Here is a 23,823-nt window from a genome sequence, read left to right as displayed (position 1 = left end):
TTTCCAAGATGAGTCCCTGCTCCTTCTGTCTCCACTTTTGGACTTCATCTTCCTTTCCCTGCTGCGGAGCACAGATAATGCTGTCTGCTTTCCCTCCGTTTTCCTTTCCTTCTCCCAGCCAGAACTCACCAGATGGATTCATTTATTTCTCTTTCAGAGGTTGCCTGTGAAAAATAACTCTGCCAAGGGGCTCATCCAGGCTGCCAGGGATTGGTGGGGAACCAGATGCTCCGACCACAGCCTGTCCCCTTCAGCCATGAGTCTGTATGAGCTCATGTTAAAGTTGTTTAAAGTTTTAACAGCACCTCTGTGTGAGCTGATTTTTAAAAAAGATTAACCCTTTCGAAGGGCTGGGTCAATTTTTTCCCCTAGATATGAAGGCCATGTAAAGCCCTTGCACAGGTTCCATTGCTCCTCATAGCCCCTCATGGACACTGTCCTAGGGCCCACAGGCAAAAAGGTGGGATAGGAGAGGGAATTCAGAGTGTTTCCCTCAACCCCAGCATGTCCCCTGCATGCAACCAGGGATCCAGAAGGTCAACCTTCAGTGTGGACTGAAGTCAGGTGTCCTAAACCTGAGACTCCATCAAATACCACTGTTCTTAGCAAAGAGCCCAAATTCAGCACAGTCAAGCAGCCTGAGATGCATCATCTGGAAATCAGTGAAACCAGTATGAAGGGACAGGAATGAAGCTTGATGGGAGGGTGTATTTACCTGTAACCAAAGAACCACCGCCATGTATTGTCGTAAGGCACTCAAATCCCTGTGGAGGTTGGTGCAGTTGCTGTATCAGAGGTGACAGCTATCCTGGCCAGAGTAAGAGAGAAAAGGCAGCAAAAGGATAAAAGTAACCATTTTTTCCCCTCCAGAATTTATTTAACATCATCCCGTGTGACAAGGAGCAGCATTTCACCGCAGCAAAAGCAAGTCAGCTCTGTCAGTGCTCCCAGAGACTCAACTGTGATGATGATCACAGAGCTCCATGAGACTGTTGTTGTATCAGAGGTATCCAAGCACAGCAGAACTCTGCAAGTGGGTTCAATCCCTATTTGGGCCATTCACTTAAGGGCTAGACTCGATGATCATTATGGGTGCCTTCCAAGTCAGAATACTTCGTGTAATTCTGTGTAATGTTTCTGCACTCTGAAGCTCTGCAGAGATTGCAAAACAATGTCAGGAAACCTTGAAAGCAGCAAAAATGACCCGGTGTCTGCTATAAATCAAGGATACCAGCACTGCCCAGCTGGCAGCTAAACCGATTATAAAGGGAAGCACATGCCCAACAAATGTGTGGCTCCTGTGCAACAAATTTTCCCCATCTTAACAAGTAAATCAGTTACCTAATTTGAATATAGGTCTGCTTTTTGTCTGTGGTGCACAAATACACCCAAAGACAAGTTGTGTTTTGAACCTGTGGAAGCACAAGCTCTCCACAACCACAGAAGAAGAGGAATGTGGAGAGAGGCTGTTTCCTCCTCTCCTGCAGCAGCTGAGCACAACATAGGGAACATTCTCTTATTCCAGGGTTTCAATTCTGCCAAGTCAGGCAGTATTCCCAGAATTCCCAGCCTGGACTTTACTTGAGGCTTGTAGGCATTACCTCTTTACAGACTTCAGCAGAGTCTGCTAGACTGACCTGGACAAGCCATATCTGTGACAGCAAATCATCTCATCCTCTTGTCCACAGCATTCTGCTCCTCCAGAGCAAGCCTGTGAGCTAAGGCAGCTGAGACAAGGGAAGCTGCTCCCACAGAGTGGCAGGCCAATTTTCCTGCCTCTGGGAAGTTACCACAAAGATGCAGAAGGGACAGACACAGAACATAGAAATGTTTTCTCCTTTCCATGCTGCCTGTCGTGAAGGGAGATCTCTCCTGCAGAGCCTGGGGACAGGAAAGAAGCAGGGAAGGATGGACGTAGCTGAAAATAGTCCTGGCTGAGACAAGCCTGGGACAAGCAAAGGAAAACATGGAAGAGCATCAGGAGTTGGTCCCATGGAGTAGAATTCCCCTACAGATGGGATCCACCCAGATCCATTTCTTCCCCATACACTCTTCCCTCCTTACATATTTTCCCTTCACTAACTGATTTGGTCTTCAGAGTCCATATTACAGCTGCTGGTGAGAAACAACAGCTCATCAAGAGCTTGTAATAGCCAGAGTTCTCACTTTCCCTTGGTTTCCTTCTCCTCAGACACCTCTTGCTTTGTCAATTGCAGTGTGTGTGAGGAGTAATATGCCTCTGTGTGGAAATGTCAAATGTATTACATTTTAGTCTGGGCTCTAGGAATACTGTATTTATTTCTAAATACAGAAACAAGATTGATTTCTTGCCTCCTTGTCACCAAAACATGGTGTCAAAAAGGCTGTCAAAGAAAACACATGCCAGCAAGAAAAAATTGACAGGTAATTTTTGTTACGTAAAGGGAGAAATATCCAAGTTAGACCATTTGACAGCACGCATCACTGCATTACAACTGATGCTCATCAGAAAAGACAGCCTTAGAAGAAACTGACTCTGTGGGCTTGCTGAAAGAGGAGATAGGATGCTGGTTTTGTGCTGGGCAGCCTTTGGGATATTTACACAACAAAACCTTTAAAACTGAGCTTTATGGCACAAATGACAGGGAGCAAAATCCCACATGTGTGCTCAGGGAGGATGGAGCGTAATGAGTTTGGGTCAGAGACCCACAGGGCAGGGAGGTGTGGAGTGACCAGGACCTCACACTCATGCTGAAGCCAGTGGAGCAAACTCAATTGGTCGCTGAGCTACAAAGGATCCTGATAGTGCTTGGTACCATTTTGAAGGAACCCTGGTGCAGCCGAAGGATGTTCACTCACCACCCCCCAAAACACCTCTGCTGTGCCTCAGCGGCTGCTGTTTACCAGAAGGTATAAGCAGGAGAGTGTTTGAATCCAAGTATCCGTAGGGAACTGCAGAAGCAATCACTTCCAGGCTGTCTGCACGAACCTGGCCCTGCTTGGAGGAAGGAAGAAAGAGGCATCACTGGCTGCCTTCAGTGACCAGTGAGGAAAAAGCTGCTCATAAAAAAAAGTGTCAATGGTGCCATGCACCATCAACATGGCAGGACACTAAACTCCCCCTCACAAAGCAGAGACTGGAGCCTACAACTTCTACAGCAGGAAACAGGCAGAGAATTTGCAAAACCATTTTTTCTGCCTCCAAGACACAGAGTTGACAGATCCTGCCTTCACTGCCGTCAAACTAACTTTTACATGATTCCTAATATTGCTATTTTTCAGAGCAGTGAAAAAGGCAGCGAGTGATAAAGACAGAGGCTCTTGGAGGGGCTCCTGCTCAGGGCAGGTTTCCCTGTTCAGCCTCACAGCCATCACAAATCACACTCCTGCCACCACACACTCCAACTATTTCCCTTTCCACTGCATGTACTTCAGCACACTGCTTTATAAAGCAAGCACATCTGTTCCAAGGTCATTTATACAAGGAATCTTAAGAGATAAAAAAAGCACCTTGTTGTACTAACAAATATCAGATATTTCCTACATGAACTGATGGGCCTAGCTGTTACAGATGCTTAACAGCTCACAGATAAAACTTTCTAAGGGTTTGTTTATTTTTAAATAGAGAAGGCGAGACAAAGGTCAAAGTAGAACTTCTAGAAATTAATAATGATCCAAACCCCCAAGAATAAGCACGATAAATTCTTCTTACTAGTCTTTAAACAGATTAACAGCTTCATTGTTTATCATACTCCAGCTAGAATTTTGAGGTAGGTGTGAAGTCATCTACCTTAAGAGAGCTGATGGTAGTGCAGGAGACCTGGATCCGGGATCTAAAGCCTGCAGTGCACAGACACAGAAAAATACTGCAAAGCAGGTAACTGCAATGCAAGGATAAGTTTTCTCAGCAATTCAACCCCAAAAGAGATGGTGATGGGGAAAGAGATTTTCAGTCCACTGATACCATGAAGATGAGGGTATAAAAAGGTACTTACAGCAGTACAAGAAGCACCATAAAAGCCCAGCTAAACATCTCAGTAAATTGTGAGTACTGTTGCTATACCAAATGGCTATTAAATTATTGCAAAGGATAAAAATCCTGAAAGTCATTAGCCAAGATGATCACACAGCTTCGTAGCTGGGTATCAGAAGGTACCTGCACAAATGGAAACATACCAGAGGCATGAGAACACAAGGGATATGACATTTTCCTAAGGACATTGTGGCAGAGAGAGCTTTTGCTTTCTCCCATCTGTCAGATCAAAACACAACATATCAGCAATGAGAGCCTTCTGGGTCACCTCAAATGGGACATCCAAGCAAATGGGTCTGCTAAGTAAAGAAAAAAAGTGAGGGGAAAGGGGTGTTAAGCAATCAATCACTTGAATGAATTGGATTTGTAAGATACAGATGCAGAAACAAACGGCAGCTGTTGAGAGAAGCAGTAAGTTTTTTTCAGTAGGTCTCTTTCTAGGAGAAAAGGCCCATCCAGAAATTCTTGCCAATCTGTGAATTTAAAAAATTGAAGCTCAGAGAGCAACATGCTGGTTAACTGGAAAGACTGAATTGCCCTGAATTGTATATAAAAGAACAACAAGACTAAGGCCCACTTTTCCTCATTACTACCATCCTCTTCTCCACTGTAATCTTGCCAAAAGAATCCCACTTAGTCCCTGGGCAGGGATGATTTCTGCAGTAGGGTTGGTGCCATTTTCCTTTCAACAAATTTTAGGGAATGACATGATTTCTCTTGGTTCTAGAGTGAATGAGTACCCTCTTCATGCTTCACAGGCATGCTGTTCTGCTGCCCTCTAGCTTTTACCTGCAGCTTTGGGTGGAAGGCAAACAGAGGCAGCAAATACTTTAGTCCCAATCCAGTCAGTGGGAGCTTTCAAATTCAAGATCATAACTAGATTAAAAGCCTTTGTAGGATGGGACATTATCTATCTATCTATCTATCTATCTATCTATCTATCTATCTATCTATCTATCATGATGCCTCCCCTCTTATGAAGATAACTCCAGCATAAAGAAGTGACTGCAAGTTACAGATGAATGTTGCTGAAAACTTGATTTCCATTTACATCAGGCTCACTGACCCTCAAACATCCCACCTCCAGAGGGATGGTGCCAGAAGACATATGGTGCCATAAGATGGTGCCATTCAGAGCCCAGCTCTGAATGGAAACCCTAGAGCACACAAGTCAAATACTGTGTCTGAACCAGCAAGCTACTTGTGAGAGAAGTTTCTCTAACACAGGGGGGAAAAAAAACACTTGAAGACGTAACAGAGCAAAGAGACTTTTGCAAGTCTTGGTTTCTTGGGAGAAAAACATACTGAAAGGTGTTATGCTTTTGCTTGATGCAGTCTATTTTAATGCAGAATTCAGCAATGGTCCAGTCAAATTTAAGAGAGTGGTAAGGGAAAATGCACAAATAATTTTTGTAGTCTTTCATAAAGAGGATGTGTAGAAGGGAATTTTTCCAAACAGAAGAAAAATCCATCTGAATGCAATGCATGCACAGCAAATAGATTAATTTTAGGCCATACAGGAAACAAAAGGATCCTTAGAAAGAAACTATTTATAACGTAATTCATGCTCTTACCCAGTTTTTAGGCTTCAATTGACTTGATTTAAGACTCAAAAAATTCTGTATTGCTTTAGATCACACCCTCAGGAATTCTTTCACTAATATTTAGTCCTTTTAGTCCTTAGTCTTTTTAGTCTAGATGGTCTAGGACTTCTGAAACTCTTCAAGATGGGTTTGGGGTTTTTTGCCACTGACTGAATAATTATTTGGGGTTTTATACATGACAGTAGTTTATGGATGTATCTCCAAAAATGTATCCACAGAGAAGCTTTTACATACCCTGATATTTAGAAAAAGTGGCAGGGACATTAAACACTGCACCCCAGAGGCTCTGGTCAAAAAGCCCAGAGGTCACAAGCAGATGCCTTGGTTTATATAGATCATGATGCCCAGCAGAGCTTACTAATGAAGGTCTCTCTAGACACCTCTGGTGAAAGCTGAATAATCCATCAGAGCACAACCCCCAAACCCCTCATAACACCAGAAAGCTGAGCACAGCAGCAGAGCTCTGCACCATTAGCAGCTGAGCCGCCTGTTGCAGAAAACCTTTTTGGGATCCCATTCAAGCAAGAGTCGGACTTGTGGATCCCTTCCAAGTCAGAGTATTCTGAGAGTCTTCTTCTGTGATTCTATTAGAGAGTGTCCAAGAGGGAGCTATGAACGTGGTGACGGTCCTTGAGGGGAAGCCGCGTGAGGAGCTTGGTCTGTTCAGCCTGGAGGAGACTGAGGGGAGCCCTCACTGCAGTCACAGCTTCCTCCTGAGGGGAAGAGGAGGGGCAGGCACTGATCTCTGCTCTCGGGTGACAGTGACAGGACCCCAGGGAATGGCCTGAAGCTGTGTCAGGGGAGGTTTTGGCTGGATATCAGAAAAAGTTTCGTCACCCAGAGGGTGGTTGGGCACTAGAACCTGACAGAGCTCAAGCAGTTTGGACAGTGCTCTCAGGCGCACGGTGTGACTCTTGGGGGTGGTCCTGTGCAGAGCCAGGAGCTGAAGGTTGATCCTTGCAGGTCGCTTCCAAGGCAGCTCACCCCGTGACCCCGCGCTCCCGTTAACTTCCCGCTACCGAGCGCGGACCCCGCCGGGAGCCACCGCCCCGCCCCGCCGGGCCCCGCCCCCCGGACCGTTCGCGCTTCCCATTGGTCGAGGCGCCCGCCCGTCACGGCCGTTGCCATGGGGCCGGCCCCGCCCTCCCCCCCCCGAGGCGGCCATGGGGGCGGTGCCGCCCTGGGGGCGGTGCGGGGCCGGCGGCGGGGGGCTCCGGGCACCGGCACCCATGCACGGCGCGGAGGAGGCGGCCGCGGCGCCGCGCGTGAAAGCAGCGAGCACGCAGACCGACAGTATGGCCGGTGAGCCGGGCTGTGGGGGTGGGAGGGCGGGCGGGCCGGCCGGGGCCTGCCCCGCCGTGAGGGAACCGCGGCGCTGGCAGTGGGCCGGGCCGGGCCGGGCCGGTGTGAGGGGGCTGTGCGCTGACCGGCCCCTCGCGGGTCTCGCCTCACGCACCGGGTCCTTCCAGGGGCTGCCCGGTGTGTCCTCTCCTCAGAGGACGCTTTCTGCCTCTTCCGGGGGCTGTTCAGAGAGTCCGCGCCTTCCCCCTCCGCCGGTGATGCTTCAGAGAGTGCTCCTGCCCCTCACAGACAGTGCAATGAAGTGTGTATATATATATACATATAAATATATATATATATATATATACATACGTATATCTACATATGTGTATATATATGTGTGCGTATATGTATGTGTGTATACGTAAAATATTTCTATACTTATATGTACCTATACTTTCATATATAACTATATATAAAAATATATTTAGCATATCTCTAGTGTATATATAGATACTTTATATATATATTCACACTCTATACTGTATATAGTGTGTGTGTGTACATATATGCTGTATATAAAGTGTATATATATATATATGTAAAGTGTACATATACTTCTGTGTATAGTGTCTTTAAGCATATATCAAAAAAATAAAATACATATATCCTCCTCCATGAGGGCCTTTGATAACATAACCTTGTATTTTGCTCCACCCTCTTGCCCCTTTATAGCGATTTCTTTCTCCAGCCCCATACCAGGTGCATTTAATGTGGTACAATGCAATGTGCAGGCAGACACCCGCCTTCTGAAGGGCGTTCTTACTAACCCCACAACAGGCCCATGGTATGGGTTTGGTAGAGAGCAACTTTCTCATAGGGCTAGGGGTGCCCAGGAGAAACAGATGCTGGTAGGTTCCACAGATCCCACTGCTGTGGTCGCAAGGGAGTGGTGTGTGCATACAGATGTGATGGTACAGATGGTTCTCTGACTGAGCACCATGGCAGAGCAGCCAGGTCTCCTGGGTGGGTATATCTGTTTTGTTTCATCCTGGTTTTATGGAAATCCTGCTTCCAAGCAAGCAAAATTGTTAAAGTCTGAAAATGGGGTTTAGTTTCCTTTTCCCAGGCAGCATAGTAATGTCACTGGTAGCTTACTCCTTGGTGCCAAGCACTTGTTAGAAGCCTTTCAGGCTCTGGACTAGGAGCTCCTGCGTTATAGCCAGGACATAATCCTGGATGTGAGCCATGTCCGGGTAGGCTGTGCCCTGCTCCCATTTGCTTCCAGGTGCAGCAGTGTTTTTGGCACCAGCGCCAGCCTTCACAGCACACTATCTCTGCATGCCTTTCCGAGCATGCCTCGCCTCACTGAAGCAAGATCCACAGCCCAGAGGAATAAAGTCATACCTTTGTGTGAAGTGAGCCTGATGCACTGGAAAGAACGCTCCTTTTATATATGGCTTTTTTCTCAGTAGCACAGAGGCTGATTCCTTTACTTCCCCAGTCTTCTGTAGCTGCTTCAAATTCTGTAAGACATCTTCTGCCTTTTTTCCAGTCCACTATAATCAGCCTTCACTCTGTTGAACTTAAGGGAATGTTTAACTACCTAAGTGAGTGAAGATGCAAATATACAGATAAGATAGCTATAACTAAAGGTCTTTCCTGCTTCATATTTTCCTGCTTCTCATTATAAATTCATGTCAGGATGTTCTTCAGTTTGTTTGCAATGTGTTTGACAGGTCACATTCGGGTTAGGTGGAAGAAAAGAAAGAGTAATTAAAACTTTTTTGTGGTGCATGAAGTTTTAAGTGTACTCTGTGCCAAATTGTAGTCCATTTTAGAAAACACAAAGGTGTGTGTGTGCATTGGTATAAATTGCACTGTTTGTTTTAACTTGCTCCTTGTGAACTGTACACGTGTAGGCTATGACAGGAGTAAACAGACTAATGAGAATTAACTCAAATGTCCATTTAACAAAACAGATTCTGTTTCTTTAGATGTGGCTTGTAGACTTACTTTTACAGTTTTCTTTTAGTACAGGTGACAGCAAATCTTAGTGTGTGCTGCTTGCCATGTACATTTTTAGCACACGTATCTGACTGTGCTAACCTGGTGCCCCTTGTAGTGCTTGTGCCAAGTGGGGTAGCAGAGCTGGGCAGCCTAAGGAACAGTGGATAGTGCTGCTGACAGGCCTATATTTGCTTTCCCAAACCACACTTACGTGTGAAAAAAGCTGCTAAAATACCATCTGAAAATGATGTTTCAGTCGTGGATTGCATATGTTTATCTGTTCTAATTGTTTGGTTTCACAGACATGCCATTAAACTAACCCTCTCTCCCAGCCAGGTAATCTTAATATCTGATTATATCTCTTCCAAGCTGCTGGAACTACTTAAATAATGTTTTTCTCTATGCTGTTCCACTCTTGCCACTGCCATTTCCTCCTTTGCAAAAACTGTAACATTTGTGGGAAAAGATAGAAACAGAAATAATACTGTTGTCACACAGCACATGAGACCTGCAGAGGAATATGTGTTCATTACAGCTCTCTGTAAGCACCCCTTAAACAGGGACTGGAAATTACCTTCTTGCCAAGTCTGAGGCAAGATAGCTTTACGTCTGGAACAGTATAAGCTTTACCGAGCAGCACAGTACTTCCTCCTTTTTCCTTTGTGGGACACTCAGTAATGCTGAGTGCTGACCCTCCGAGGGCAACTTACAGATTTTGAGTAGAAGCACAGCACAAGGTGGTGCTCCGAGAAGGGATTTTTGGATATTTTGTCAGAAGTGACAGCCTGAGCAAAAAGTTTAAATTTTTATAAAAACCTAGCCCAAATCTAAGTAGACTGTAAGAATCCAGATGCAGGATCTCCAGAACTGATGTAACTGGAAGGTTTCACAATGGCTCATCATTGATGTGTGTGCCTGGATATTTTTTCCATCTTCTGTGGTGAGCCTGAATCTGAGCTAGAAGCTATCTCAGATTTCTGTAAGCATTTGTGAATCGTTTGAACACACTAAGTTGTGCAGGATCTAATGATCTGATCAGTGATTTCTGCTCCACATCTCTGGGTCGAACTAACTCACTGAATTTCAGTGAAAGTTTCACCAGTCCTTCTTGTTGCACAGATCTGGTCTCTGCATCTAGATGTGAATATCTTGAATTGGCAGTGATTGCCCTGAAGAGGATAGTGTGGATATAGCTGCTGAAAGAGCAGAAGGGATCGATCAACCAGTTTCTGTAGCAGTTATGGTGTAGAAGACTTGAAAAATAATGTTCAGCAATAGGGAGTTTCTTTATAAATATTCTCTAATACATATTTCTCTTTTTTTCTTCAAAACAGGTCAAATGCCAAGACTTTCTAAGGTCAATCTTTTTACTTTATTAAGTCTCTGGATGGAGCTCTTTCCCTCGGCTGAGCAGCAGAAAAAATCCCAGGTAAAATGTCTGTGTTTATTGTTAATTGGTCTTTCTGAAGAGCTCACTCAGTGAATTTAACCCAACTGCTCTTTAGACAGCATGTAGTCCAGATGAAAAACTAAATAAACCAAATGTAATAAACTTTTTTCAACTATTTCTTATAAGTAGAAAAAAATCCAGTGGTGGGAGAAAAATAGCAAAATGACTAAACAGCATGCTATTTCTGAAAAACTTTGAAAGGCAAGATATATGCCCCAGGAGGTGAAGCAAGCACTAAAAAATGGCAGATGTTTTAAAAGCACGACAAAGGAGGTGTGGCGTATACCCTGTGTGTAAAGTCAATGTGGTTGTTAGTGTAAAGAGATTATTAGAGTAACATAGAGTTACAGTGTTCATGACTGTAGATGAGTTCTTTTGTACAGTGGAGGTGTACACAAGTACTTGAAATATTTGCTAATCAAGAGCTTGTAGGTAACTACTTTAGTGACAAGGAAAAGAAACTGCCCTTGAGAGTGGGCCTTGTTAACAGTAGCCAGCTACTCCTCAAAGTCAAGAGGCCTTTTGAGCCTGACCTGGAACAGGATGTTTCCTTTTGTAATCAGAGTTGTTACTGGGCTCTAGGAAAATAACCTGAGTGACAATTAGGCCTCATTTTCAGAGCTGGGTATGTCCCAGACTAGATCCGAAAAAGGGGTGGATGAGCAGCACCTACTGCCTTCAAAAGCTGTTTGAAATTTAGTAATTCAGTTAGAAATGGCACTTGGCTTGTATGTAGAGCTTTTGTAAAGTCTCATTTCTGTAACCACAAAGCAGTTGAATAATTTATGAATGAATAAGGCAACAGGGTTCGGTAGCAGCTGGATTGTATAGTGAGATCTGTTTCACCAGCTTCATCAAACTAGCTTGTATCCAGTGTTCTCACAATACATGGGAATCCAGATGCAATAGCTCTCCTCTGTGTTATGCAGACTTCTTCCATGGAAGATTCTTTAGAACTAGGATTCATTATATAAATGAAGAGACATAAATAAAGCTAGAGAAGTATTGGCTTCCAGGATGGTCAAGCTTAAGACAGAAATTAAATTCATGAACATTTCCAGATGCTGGCTGATTCAAAGAAGATTTCAGCTATAATTGACAGAATTTTCTATGCTGCTTCTGGATTTTGTTACAGGCAAAGCAATGACCAGAAAAAATGAAGAATTTGTGGCAAGTCCCTCTTTGGAGCTTGACAGAGACACGGCACCCTGATATTAGCAGGCACATATGGAAACAAAACAACAACAAAAAAATGCTTAGGAAAGTGCAGATTGTTTAATGATTCATTTGTATTGAAGAGCTCTATGCTCTGCTGCTGGTTGGTTACTGTTATGCAAGAAAGAGCTGTAAAATCTTTATGGACTCAGTGTTGGAAAAAAGTAAAATAATAATAATAATGCCTTTTTTTGTAGGTGAAGAAGAGTGGTCTAGTTGTGGTGAAAAATATGAAGATTATTGGTCTTCATTGCTCCAGTACCGATTTGCATGCTGGCCAGATTGCACTCATTAAACATGGATCAAGACTTAAAAACTGTGATCTTTATTTTTCCAGAAAACCGTGTTCAACTTGTTTAAAAATGATTGTAAACGGTAAGCAATGACTGTAGTAGAGTAGGAGTAAACGTTAGGCTTGTGATTGAAAACCGAAAGCCTGTTTTCTCTTTGGACTGTCCCAGTTGTGAATGCCAATCCCTGCTTTGTGTAGCCTGCACTGATGTTTTCCATAAGGATGAATGTACATTTCCTGGAGCTGATGGTCAAGAAAGTGGGGTTTGCTGCCAAGACAAACATTGTTTCTCTGTAATGTGCAACCATTATTACTGGTAGTGCTTGTCTCTCAGCTGGGATGCCCTGCTGAGGTTCTGACAGTCCTTTTGCACTCTGACAGAGCAACCCTAAGCCTGATGACTAGCCCTAGATGGATGTATTTTTCCTTATTTTCCCATTGCTTGTCACTGACCAGGGAAGAGTGGGTTTTTGTGCAGAAATCACAGGGAATACTTAAAGGTTTCCTACTCGACAGATAAAAACAAACAAGATCATTTACTTCTTGAAATGGGATCTGCTGGTACAGCCCTTCTGTAAATACTGATTTTTTAATCTCAGCAGAAATGTCTATCAGTGCTAATTTCTTTTTGTGTGTTGCTAATGTATCTGTTGGATGTAAAATGCAAAGTTAGGCAGTCACAAAGATCTGAGAACTTGGGTAACTCAAATCTTTTTCTGTATTCCGATTATCAAGTTGAGTAACTTTTTATACTTTTATCTGCCAGCATTTTTGTTGTCTAGACGCCCATTAGGCAGGACTTGGGGCCTTAAAGTAAAACCGGGGTTAGGCAATGGTGTGTTGAATATGAGCTTTATGTTCCACTCCATTTGCACTGTTCCTTCCACTGCATTATCTTCTCTTCCAGCTGGGGTGAACAGGATTTCTTACTGGCCTGCAGACCCTGAAATCAGCTTGCAGAACGAGGCATCCAATCCAACGAGCACTGAGGATGCAAAGCTGGATGCCAAAGCAGTGGAAAGACTGAAGTCAAATAGTCGTGCTCGTGTGTGTGTCTTGCTTCAGCCTTTGGTGTGCTACATGGTGCAGTTTATTGAAGAAACTTCCACCAAGTTTGATTTTATTCAGAAAATAGCAAAATCACAGCCTGACTGTAACACTGACTTTTATACTGCATGTAGGCAAGAGAGAATAAAAGAGTATGAAAGTTTATTTTTAATTTCAAATGAGGAAATGCACAAGCAAATATTGATGACAATAGGACTGGAGAACCTCTGTGAAAACCCGTACTTCAGCAACCTTAGGCAGAATATGAAAGATCTTGTCTTGGTCTTGGCATCAGTGGCTGCCAGTGTCCCAGTCTTTGGATGCTTTGGATTTTACAAGAGTGGATCCCAACGAACAAACGAAGCAGACGATCAGTGTTTGCCCCAGGACGTGGCAAGGCACTGTATGATACAAGCCAGGCTGCTCGCCTATCGGACAGGTGAGTCATTACTGCAGCGCAGGAACAACGAGGTGTCACCAGTAGAGCAAGTTCCTGGTTTCAGTCTTACTGTGTTATTAGGAGGTTTCAGTCTTAGTCTTCCAAATACTTCCTTGAGCAAGCTGCTCAATTCCATTCCTACTTGTGTGAAACGAGTGCAACAGTAATTGTAAAGACTCCACAGGGGCACACAGTATTGTGTGTGCAAAGCTTTCCATGAGGAAATCAGTGCAGGTATTTCACATACAGTGCTGGCAAACCTTGTCCTGCCAATGTATCCAATGCCCAACTGAAAATAGAACAGGATGACATTTAAATTCTTCAAGCTGCTCTGAGGCTCTTTTTACTGAGGTCTTACAAGATGCTTCTGTTATCAAATAAATATCAATATTTCAAGCAGATTATGTACGCTTCAGCAGTGAAATAATATCCTTCAGTAGGACATTAAGTACAGTTATATTGTCTCCTAGTCCTAATGTTATTAGTGGAAGTGCTTATATGTTTGATGGGGGTTTTCTTTGCACAGATGCTGGAGTCCAGGCTTCTGAGGTAGAAAGATGGTTACTGACTCTCTTGATAGAGATGACTTCTGTTGGCTGTTTTATTCTGTCTGGCTACCAATGCTGGAAAGTGATAAGTTCTTCCAGAGAACAGAATATGAGAACTTAAAACTTGATGGTACTCCATAGAGATGTTTTTGTAGTCTAGATATGATAGTTGCTTTTTTTAAACCGTTGTAAACAAATAAATAGTACATATATAAAGCTTAAACCCAAACTAATCCCCCAACACACCCATCAAAACCCAACCTATTAAGTCAGTTACCCTCAGCAAATTCTGTCTCCAAAAAATTGCAGAGATCACCTTTTTTAGATGTAATTCAGAAATTTCATTGAACCAGTTATGAGTTCTTTGTACAGCTTCCGTTACACAGAACAAGATGGAATGACCAAGCTTGAGTACTGACTCTTGGGGCAGCAAAGTTCAGGTTTATCAGTAGTATTCAGCTTGGACTCCGGTCTGGGGTTTGAGCCAACTTTTACTGCACTATAATGAAATTAAAATAAATAGCAGCTCACACATGTATTTAGGTGCTTTACACTACTATATATATACTATATATATAGGTGGATATAAAGGGAGCAAGAACACAGGATGTTTTCTATGCTGGTTTAATCAGTCATTATGATCTTCATCAGTGGCTAATAAATACATAGAATATAAATGAAGACAGCTTTGATAAAATACATCTTTGGCAGGAAAGACCCTCTTGCAGGGATTGCATATGGTAGTGATAGTAAAGATGATGGAAATGGTTCATGGAAACAGTGTATTCTGCAATATTAATGGAATCCTGAAACGTTTTTCTCCTGGATATGCTCTGTTTTAACTGGTCAAGATTCTCATTAGTAACTACTGGGGAAGATTTTCAAGTGCCATAAAAACCATCCAAGTCACGTAATGAAAGCTCTATACCGGTTTTCCTATGGTGGTGATAGATAGAATACACCCCCAAAATCCAATCATTAATAGTTTATCTCTGGATTGGGTATAAAATAGAACTAATTTTGATAGGACTTCAGACCACAGAGCCATGAACTTAAAGAATGGCATAAATTAAGTCATTAAATTATGTAGTAAACAACAAGAAAGTTTCTATCAGTTTGCAGTCTCACATTAGTGAATCTATCCACGCATATGCTTGGCACAGATTTTCTTATCTATATGTTGGTTGCTTAATTTCATTTGTGAGCAAATGTACACAGCAAAACCTTAGAATGACTGCCTTGCAGTAAGAGCACACCCAGTTTTTACAGTAGACTCATATGATTTCCAAGGTTTTAATCTTCCTGCATTTCCTGTTCACAAAGAAACAATAAATGTTATTTCTTACTCTAGGATATCATATGTTAATGTATAGGTAACTCAGAAGTGCTTTATTTGTTATTTACTCCTAAAATGTTATGTATTTTAGAGGATCATAAAACGGGAGTTGGAGCTATTATTTGGGCAGAGGAAAAATCGGTAAGTATTGAAAAAGTTACTTTTTCCTGCACTCACAATTCATACACTGCTTTTGAGCTTTTTATTTTCCTTAAAGTTTATACACTTCTATTTTTCATACACAAACACACACAGAGCTTTAGTAACTAAGTTAATGACTAGTTCATTGTTACACTTTAAGATGAAGAAGAGACATAAATGATTGTAGTAACTACGACAGTGTCTCTTCCTGGATTTTCAGCGCTCCTGCTTCCCCTGTCATTGTCAGTTATTCCAGGTATCCTCACTACAAGGTTTTGCCACAGCTGCTGGTCATGCAGCATGTGCCCTGCATGGCCCCTCTTGGCAGATCTTTTTGGGAGAGGTCTTGGTGCCATTATAGCCTGACAGTCTCCTGAGGATATTTGTTGCAGTTGAAATGCTATATGGGCTTTAGCACATTCCTTTTTGGATCAAAGTGCTGTTTTTCTATTAATATTGTTACAGTGCTTTTTCCCATCCAAACAGAAAGTTTTTGTTCTTTCTGCTTATGCATGCTACCAATCTCAGGAAGCCTCATTCTTCACACAGCTGCAATATACTCCTAACTTGTTTTTAGCACTTCAGTCATCAGCTGCTTATTTCTGTTTTGTTTCTTTTTCTTATTTCAATCACCAATTGCCTCTTATCAGCCCACTGGTCACTGTATCTGTTAAAAGACAGGCAAAACATCATCTCTGGCACATCAGGGATGAACTCCAGCTGTATTTAATCGTGTATATTGTTAAGGACTACATCCTTCAGACTTCTTGTCGCTGCTGTCAGTATTACTTGCCAAAAGGAAAGCCTCAAAAGCCTGGTGCAGGTAACAGAAGTGTTACACTTCAGCTGTGCAGCTCCTACAGGGCTCCATGGAAAAACTTAATACAGACATGGAGCAGTTGGCAAGAGCTGAGCTTTCTGCTCTTGCAAAAGTATACATTGCACAGCACTTTGACTTAGAACTCGGTTAAAATACCTCCAAATTTGATGCTTTGTTTACTGTTGCAGAAAGGCTGTGATGGAACAGGAGCAATGTATTTTGTAGGCTGTGGTTACAATGCCTTTCCTGTTGGATCTGAATATGCTGATTTTCCACACATGGATGATAAGCAAAAAGATCGGGAAATCAGAAAGTTCAGATACATTATCCATGCGGAGCAGAACGCCCTGACATTCAGGTAATGGGTTTATTCTTACCATGGAGAAGAATGAGATAACTTGGAAACAATTCTGTGACAAATGTGTGTTGTGGTTTAAGCCCAGTGGGGAAGGTACACACCAGGCAGCCTCTCACTCATCCCCCTGCCCCAGTGGAATGGGGAGAAGAATCAAAAGTAAAACTTGCATGTTGAGACAAGAACAGTTTAATAATTGAAACAAATTAAAATTTATTAGTAATAGTAGATCGTGATAAAGATAAAACCCAAGGTATAAGCAAGTAATGCACAATACAATTGCTCACCACCCACTGATCAATGCCATACCCCATCCCCAAACCCTGATTAATGTCCCTTCTAGGCAACTCTCCCAGTTAATATACTGGGAGTGACACTCTCTAGCATGGAATACATTTGGACCAGTTTGGGTCATCCTTCCTACTTCTTGTGCAGCTCCTCACTGCCAGAATATAAATCAAAGCACTTGATTCAGTGTAAGCATTACTTAGCAACAGCTAAAGTATCAATTCTGTTTTCAACATTATTCTCATACTAAATCCTAAAGACAGCTGCTGAGAAGAAATTAACTGTATTCCAGCCAGAACTAGGAATTTATGAATTTGGGTTTTAAAGGATATTGGCTCCTTCAGTTATCCTTCAGATACAAGCCTCTGGCTCAGCTTCTTGCTAGACCGTTCTATAACCTAAAATGAGGAAGTAGGGCAGTTGATAAAGCTTCCAGCAATAATAGGTGTGGAGATATGGGATGGGTGTTGTTCACAGATAGTGAAACCAAACCAGATTCCATTGTGTACTTGTGCTCTTGATTAGGAATAAGTTGCTTCTGAGAGTAAATAACACTTCTTTGCTTGCCTTTTGAGGTATCAAAATTGTCACAATTCAAAACTACCAAGATACAAACTCTGAAATTCTGTTTTCTGACTGCTTGTAGGTGTCGAGAAATAAAACCAGATGAGAGAAGCATGATATTTGTAACAAAATGTCCATGTGATGAATGTGTCCCTTTAATTAAAGGAGCTGGTATCAAGCAGATCTATGCAGGAGATGTTGATGCTGGAAAAAAGAAAGCAGACATATCCTATATGAAGTTTGATGAACTTGAAGGTGTAAGCAAATTTACAGTAAGTGTCGAAATGTACTGTATTCTAAAACTGGGAGCAGCATTGATGGGAGAGTAGAGTGAGCAGTCACCTGCAGGCAGCATAGAGGAGCGCTGTGCTGTTTAGTCAGGTGAGTGGAATTGAGAGGGTGCTCTGTCATAATTCTGGGCAGCAGTGCTGTGCCGTGTGCCAGAGAGTGGGGCCTAGCCCCTCTGTTTTCTCTATCTACATAGAGGATTTCCCTCTAAGTCACTGTTGTTGGAGGTGGTCTCTTCACATGGTGAAGTTCTCTCCAAGCCTTCCCTGTTTCAGCATGGCAGCAGATTTGGGAGGTCACTGTGATTTTGTTGGCTCTTCCAGCAGCTCCCAAAAGAGCTGCATTGAGTTTCGAATGTGGCCAGTGCACCTGCAGTCAGGGCACTCTCCATGACAAACTGCAGCACTGTTGGTATGAGCAGCCTCATTTCTCCTTCTCAAGGGAGTTAATGTCTGCATGCCTATAGTAGTTATTTGTCCTCAAAGCAAGTGTGTTCAAGAGGGAGTCCTTCATTCCCAACCTCACCCCTAGTCATGCCTGTTCTGTGAAGGCCTGTAGGCTACTTTTCCTGTCTCACTTTGCTCCTTAGTCTGTCTTCTAGAAAAGTAAACATTTTCTTCTTCTCTTACCAGTGGCAACTAAATCCATTGCACACTAATGCACTTGAATTCCGTGACCCTACAGCCAGGGAAAGTAAGTATTTTTTCATTAATTTATTTAATGACTGAAATCAGTAAGTGAGATCACATTTTAAACCAACCTGATTCCCTCTGGGATTGTTTAGTCTTAATTAGTCTTGATTTCAGTGAGTTAAATTTTGCTATGAAAAGTTTTCTGAGATTTTTGAAGATATGAGCTAACTGTAATAGATAATAACTAACTGTAATTGGTGAACTAACAAAATGTTTGGCATTGACACACATTACAAAATCTAGCAATGCTATTACGAAGGTCAGCAACGTGCTGTTTGGCGTGTAGATAATTTCAGAACTTCATCATGTTTTAAATTTTGTTCTAGATTGTGTTCTATAAGGAGTACCATTATTTTTCAAGAGAAATTGGAGTGGACTCCTTCAAGTCATTTTTATATGTTCTGCAGAACATTTAGGTGCTTTTATATTTGTGTATATATATGCACATGTGTATTATAAAGGTCACAGAATCCTTGTTGACACGCACCCCTGTAGCAAGGGAGCTGTCATCTTTTCAAAACAGAGTGTAGATAAGTCTTACTTTGAAGCCTGTTTGTGCTACAAAAGAGACCCGCCATAGGTGGTGTCTACTGTCAGCTACCAATCCTTAAAATGTTGCTCATCCAGAGGGGAAAACATCATGGAAAATGACAGCTAAATAATTTTTGTGCTTCAAGCATGAAGAGGCAGTGTAAAGATGCACCGAGTACCATGCTAGGAGCATCAAAAGGACTGAAGGTAGTTTTTGTGGCACACAAATAGCCACGTACTCCGAGCAAATTTCTAACATGTACTGAGATAGATTAGTGAAGTCTTTTTGTTAGCTACTTCCTTATGGGCTGGGGGAACGGGGGAGGGAAGGGCTCAGAGTAGTGTTTATGGCATTAGTGATCTCTGCAAAATGTTAGGGCTTGTTTGTCCCTCTCTCTCTTAATGGCTTTTAGACCCAACTGGAGAAAGATTAATCCTGGGGTACTTTGTTTGATAACTTTTAACAGGGCTCATTTCTCTAACGGTTTTCTTTAATGTGGTGTACCTGCATTTTCAATACTGAACTGGTTTAAGTTCCTCTCTTGCCTTGATGTATTCCTCTTAGCTATGATTATTGCATGTTCCTCTGTAAGGGGAAGAAGACAATCTCCACCCTGGTCCCCACGTCCAGTGTTATTCCAGTGTGCCTGTCCATGTTGAGTATTAGGCTATGCTTGCTGTTGTATTAATGCTTCATGCATGTTTTTTTCTTTAGATGGGGTCCAGAAAACAAAATCGCTGGATGACCAGCAGCACCAAAGCAAGAAACTGTGTCTTGGTCATTACTGAATAATTAAGCACTTCCTGCAGTCTTGCTTCGTACTTTTTATAATACAGCCTGTTTGCACTTTCAAATAAGGAAGAATTTTATTTATTGTTTGGAAAGTGAATTTTAGAATAATTTTATTTATGATGTCTTTAATGTTTTACAGTGTTGCCTAAAGGTCTTTTTAATTTAGAAGCTCCTGGCGAAAAAATGCTGCTTTTATTTTCTGTGAAAGTAACTGGGTGGCTGATCATTTTTAACACATTAAAAAATATATACTCAAAGTTCATTGGTGGAAGATCAGAGTAAGAATAAAATGGTGTCTTATTTGCTTGGGGTATGAATTGGGGGAATGGATTTATAAGTTCTGGGCTAGCAAATGGCAGAAATAAGTCTTAGTTCTGCAAATACAATCGTCAAGGCAATCTTCTAGGAAATGGTAGGTAAATAATCACCAGCAACTATCTCTGCTCTTGAAAGTGGCTTTTGCTTCTCAGTGTGCTTCTCAGTATAATGGACACAAAACCATTGGGATAGCAGTCATTGCTAGCTAAATGATTTGGAGACCAATCTTGTCTCTCATAAACACTTCCTACCATAGCAGCAGAGGTGTTTAGTTTTGTGGTACTTGGCCTTGCTGCTCTGTGTGCTTCCTCACATACAGTCCATCTGAATTTAATGAAGACAAAGATTAGCTTTGCTTTTTCTCAGCTTCTGGAGGCAGGCATAAAGTGTTAGGCTGGATGCATCTCACTAGTACCCACATACCTGTGAAGATTGCTGGTGTTGAGGTTTTGTTAATCTTCACTGACAGGCTCCTAGGACTACAGAAGCAAATAAATCACCAGTGTCCTGTTGTTTCTTAGTTAGGATGATCTGTACCAGTGGAATAGCCCAAATCTTTTCAGGCCCCCATCTTTTGGCCACACTTGAAGGGTGACATACTCTTTGTCACACTACAAGGGTGACATTGAAGCAGCCAGTGAAACTGCAGTCTAGTGTTGCTGCTAGTTTTAAGGGGGCAAGTAATGCATAACCAGAACAAAGAGTTGTACCCAGAATCATTTGATTCCCATCTGTTTCCTGTTTTGGATCTGACCTCCAACTGTTTGTTTTAGCAGATGTCCCAAGACTTTCTGTTCACTCCTCTGTTGAGCTCTCCGGAACAAATACCTTAAATCTTTTTTTCTCTTTCTGGTAGAATATGTAAACAGTCTTTCCCAGTTCTTTCATGCATCTTGTCTTTGCTGTCCTTCTTAAAGTCCTGGAAGGGGAATCATATCTTAAGATGCATCTGTAGGGGTTTTTTTGCTTTTTTTAGGTTTTGGGGAAGCTTGGAACTGGATAGCAGGGCTTTGACTGAACAGTGTACACTGTCCAAACTAGAATAAAAAGTCCACACTAGTCCACCCATTGAAACCTTCTTGTTTCCATAATCTGTTGGCAATGCTCATCAACTTTAAGTAGAAGCAAAGGAAAAAACAGGGCCAGATTCAAGGCCTCTTCAAGTTTTATAGTGATCAGTTTGCTGGTATCAAAATCAATAAAATCTGTATCTTCATAGGAACAGCTGATGTTGAAAAGTCCCTTAAACATCATCGGTGGCCTGGGTACACAGAGAAGTAAATTAAGTCAAGTATCATACACATGAAATAACTACACTGCAGTGAATGCTGCTGGTAATCTCTGCTTCAGGAGGAGTGAAGATTCTACCTTTACTTTTAATTACTTTTTTTTAACATAAGATTTTTTTACAAAACTTTCTGTGAAACTTGGAATCTCTTATAGGGCTGAAGACTTGGAAGCCTGGCTTTATTTCTGTGTTATTATATTCTACAAATTCTTCCAGAGGCTCAAAAATTTCTATAGGCTTTGATTGTCAATATAACCCTACTTTATTTTTACTGGAATTACGAAGTAGGGACTTTGTTTTTGCCAACAGGAGCAATGCAAATGGGGTTCCTCTCTCAGCCTATGGACTCTGTAGGTGCTGCTCTGTTTGTCTGCTTACCAGGGAGAGCCAGAGAATACTGGACATCTGTAGTGCTTATTTTGCAAATCAATTCTAGGATGTTTGTTTCTTACATAAAAACTGCAAAGTATTTACTCAAAAAGTATAAAAGTTATATATTTTATACATTGTATGAAATTTCTGTATGCATTTTGAGACTTTTTCATTCATTTCAGAACAATCATTTTACTTGCAGGTATTAACTATCAGTAATAATTTGGCCTCCTGACTGAGAATAACAGAAATTCTCTGTTAATTGTCTGCCTTACAGTAAAACTTGCTTCTTGCTAATAAATTAATCTGACAGTAAGTACTGAAGTGTATTTTTAAGTGCTTTGGGTTATTAGGAACATTACAGAGTGCTGTGAGATGCTCACACTCCTTACAGTGATGCTTGGTACTGTTAGCTGAGCTGTGACATGTCCCTCTGCTCTGCCTGAAGAATCTGTCTCAACATGAGACTGTGCCTCCTGCCAGCCCCAGGAAAGGGCTGGGATTCCCTTCTTTGGCCCGTGAGGATTAATTTCCTGTTCCTCAGGAGAGTGAGAACTGCATCAGGGAGCACTGCAAGCTGCCACCTTCACAGCCTGTTCCTTTGTTGGAGAGGATCAAAGTGGATGGAGCTTTGACAATCCCGCAGTAAAACTGGTCCCTGCCTCACCTCCTGCCTTGCTGCCCTGGATTGCCTGTATGGGCATACCCAGGTGCCCCAGTTCGCAGTGACCACAGAGCAGAGCCAGGATCGCTGCGGTGATGGGGGCCAAGAACGGTGCCAGTCCGCAGTGCAGCTGTAGGGCAGCAAGGCTGCAGCATCAAGTGAGTGATGCTGGGGCTCTGGCCCACTGGGGGTTTCACATCCTAATGGTTCCAGCCCAGGCATTTGAACTGAGGGCCTGATAGCCAGTGGAATGCATTATGGCTATTGCTACAGTTAGTTTTCTGTTAGGCTGAAAGGAATCCACTCAATGCCCTCCAAGACTGGCTCATGTCACAGAGCCATACCGTAAGTGGGGACAGATGGGAGATGCGTCTCGGAAGTGCTCTTGAACTGAAACGTGATCGTAGACCACAGTGAGCAGTCAGTGGGACACAGCCAGACTGGCAAAGGGACAGGCTTCCCAGAGCCATGTTTAATGTGGGGACTACTCTGAAAAGCTTTGTAGTCCTCTAAATAGTCTTTTTTGTTTCAGTTGTTGTGCCTGCAAACCAGACTCCAAATATCTGTCTTTAATTTGTTGGATCCAGTAAGTGACATTGCTTGGAGAATAGGAAAGCAAAGAAGGCTGACGGTATGTGCTGATTTCAAATAGATCTGGGTTACTGTAGTATTGGGTTTGTGGGGGAAGGTTTTGGCAGCGAGTGGCTTTTGGGGTTGGTTCTGTGAGAAGCTTCCAGAAATTTTGCCCATATCTGACAGATCCAATGCCAACCAAATCTAGGATGGACAAACTTCTGGCCAAGGCCAAGCCCAGCAGCTGTCACTATGGTGCCAGTGGGGTAACAGATTTAAGAAGTGGGGAAAGCTGCTCCATTGCAGCCAGAGAGAAGAGTGAGACTATGTGAAAGGAACAGCTCGGCAGACACCGAGGTCAGAGGAGAAGGAGGGGCAGGAGGGAGCAGAGATTCTCCTGGTGCAGACCATGGGGAGGCAGCTGTGCCCCTGCAGCCCAGGGAGGTCCATAGGGGAGCACGTATCCCCCTGCAGCCCGTGGAGAGCTCCACACTGGAGCAGGTGAATGCCAGAGGAGGCTGTGACCCCGTGGGAAGCCCGTGCTGGAGCAGGGTCCTGGCAGCATCTGTGGGAAGCCAGTGGAGAGAGGAGCCCCTCGGGAGCAGGTTTGCTGGCAGGACTTGTGACCCAAAACGGAGCAGTACATGAAGAACTGCAGCCCGAGGGAAGAATGCATGTTGGAGAAGTTCATGCAGGACTGTCTCCCGTGGAAGGGACCCCACGGTGGAACAGGGGAAGAGTGTGAGGAGGTCCCCCCCTGAGGAGGAAGGAGCGACAGAGACAAAAAGTGCAGTGACTGACCACAGTTCTCATTCCTCTTCCCCCTGTGCTGCTAGAGGGGAGAAGGTAGACAATTCGGGAATTAAGTTGAGCCCGGAAAGAAAGGAATAAGGGGAAGTTGT

General features: G+C 42.8%; 1 protein-coding gene across 1 annotated transcript; it reads left to right on the top strand.

Annotated features, from left to right (window-relative positions):
• Positions 1-6,772: 6,772 nt before the first annotated feature.
• Positions 6,773-22,000, top strand: CDADC1 (cytidine and dCMP deaminase domain containing 1). Its single transcript, XM_014868825.2, has 9 exons — positions 6,773-6,918; positions 10,242-10,336; positions 11,770-11,947; positions 12,772-13,350; positions 15,326-15,375; positions 16,384-16,553; positions 17,485-17,674; positions 18,323-18,383; positions 19,629-22,000. The coding sequence occupies exons 1-9, from the start codon at positions 6,780-6,782 to the stop codon at positions 19,700-19,702; spliced, it is 1,536 nt and encodes a 511-aa protein (XP_014724311.2). The 5' UTR covers positions 6,773-6,779; the 3' UTR covers positions 19,703-22,000.
• The last annotated feature ends 1,823 nt before the right edge of the window (positions 22,001-23,823 follow it).

The sequence above is a fragment of the Sturnus vulgaris genome, chromosome 2 (genome assembly GCF_052056855.1).
Source record: "Sturnus vulgaris isolate bStuVul1 chromosome 2, bStuVul1.hap1, whole genome shotgun sequence".
Taxonomy (NCBI): domain Eukaryota; kingdom Metazoa; phylum Chordata; class Aves; order Passeriformes; family Sturnidae; genus Sturnus; species Sturnus vulgaris.
This window is presented reverse-complemented; position numbering and strand designations above follow the sequence as displayed.

Bases quoted from the DNA above. Each gene is read 5' to 3' on its own strand.
- CDADC1 (XM_014868825.2), top strand. From the start codon at position 6,780: ATGGGGGCGGTGCCGCCCTGGGGGCGGTGCGGGGCCGGCGGCGGGGGG. The intron at 10,337-11,769 runs GTAAAATGTCTG...CTTTTTTTGTAG, and splicing joins AGCAGCAGAAAAAATCCCAG to GTGAAGAAGAGTGGTCTAGT. The intron at 17,675-18,322 runs GTAAGTGTCGAA...TTCTCTTACCAG, and splicing joins AAGGTGTAAGCAAATTTACA to TGGCAACTAAATCCATTGCA.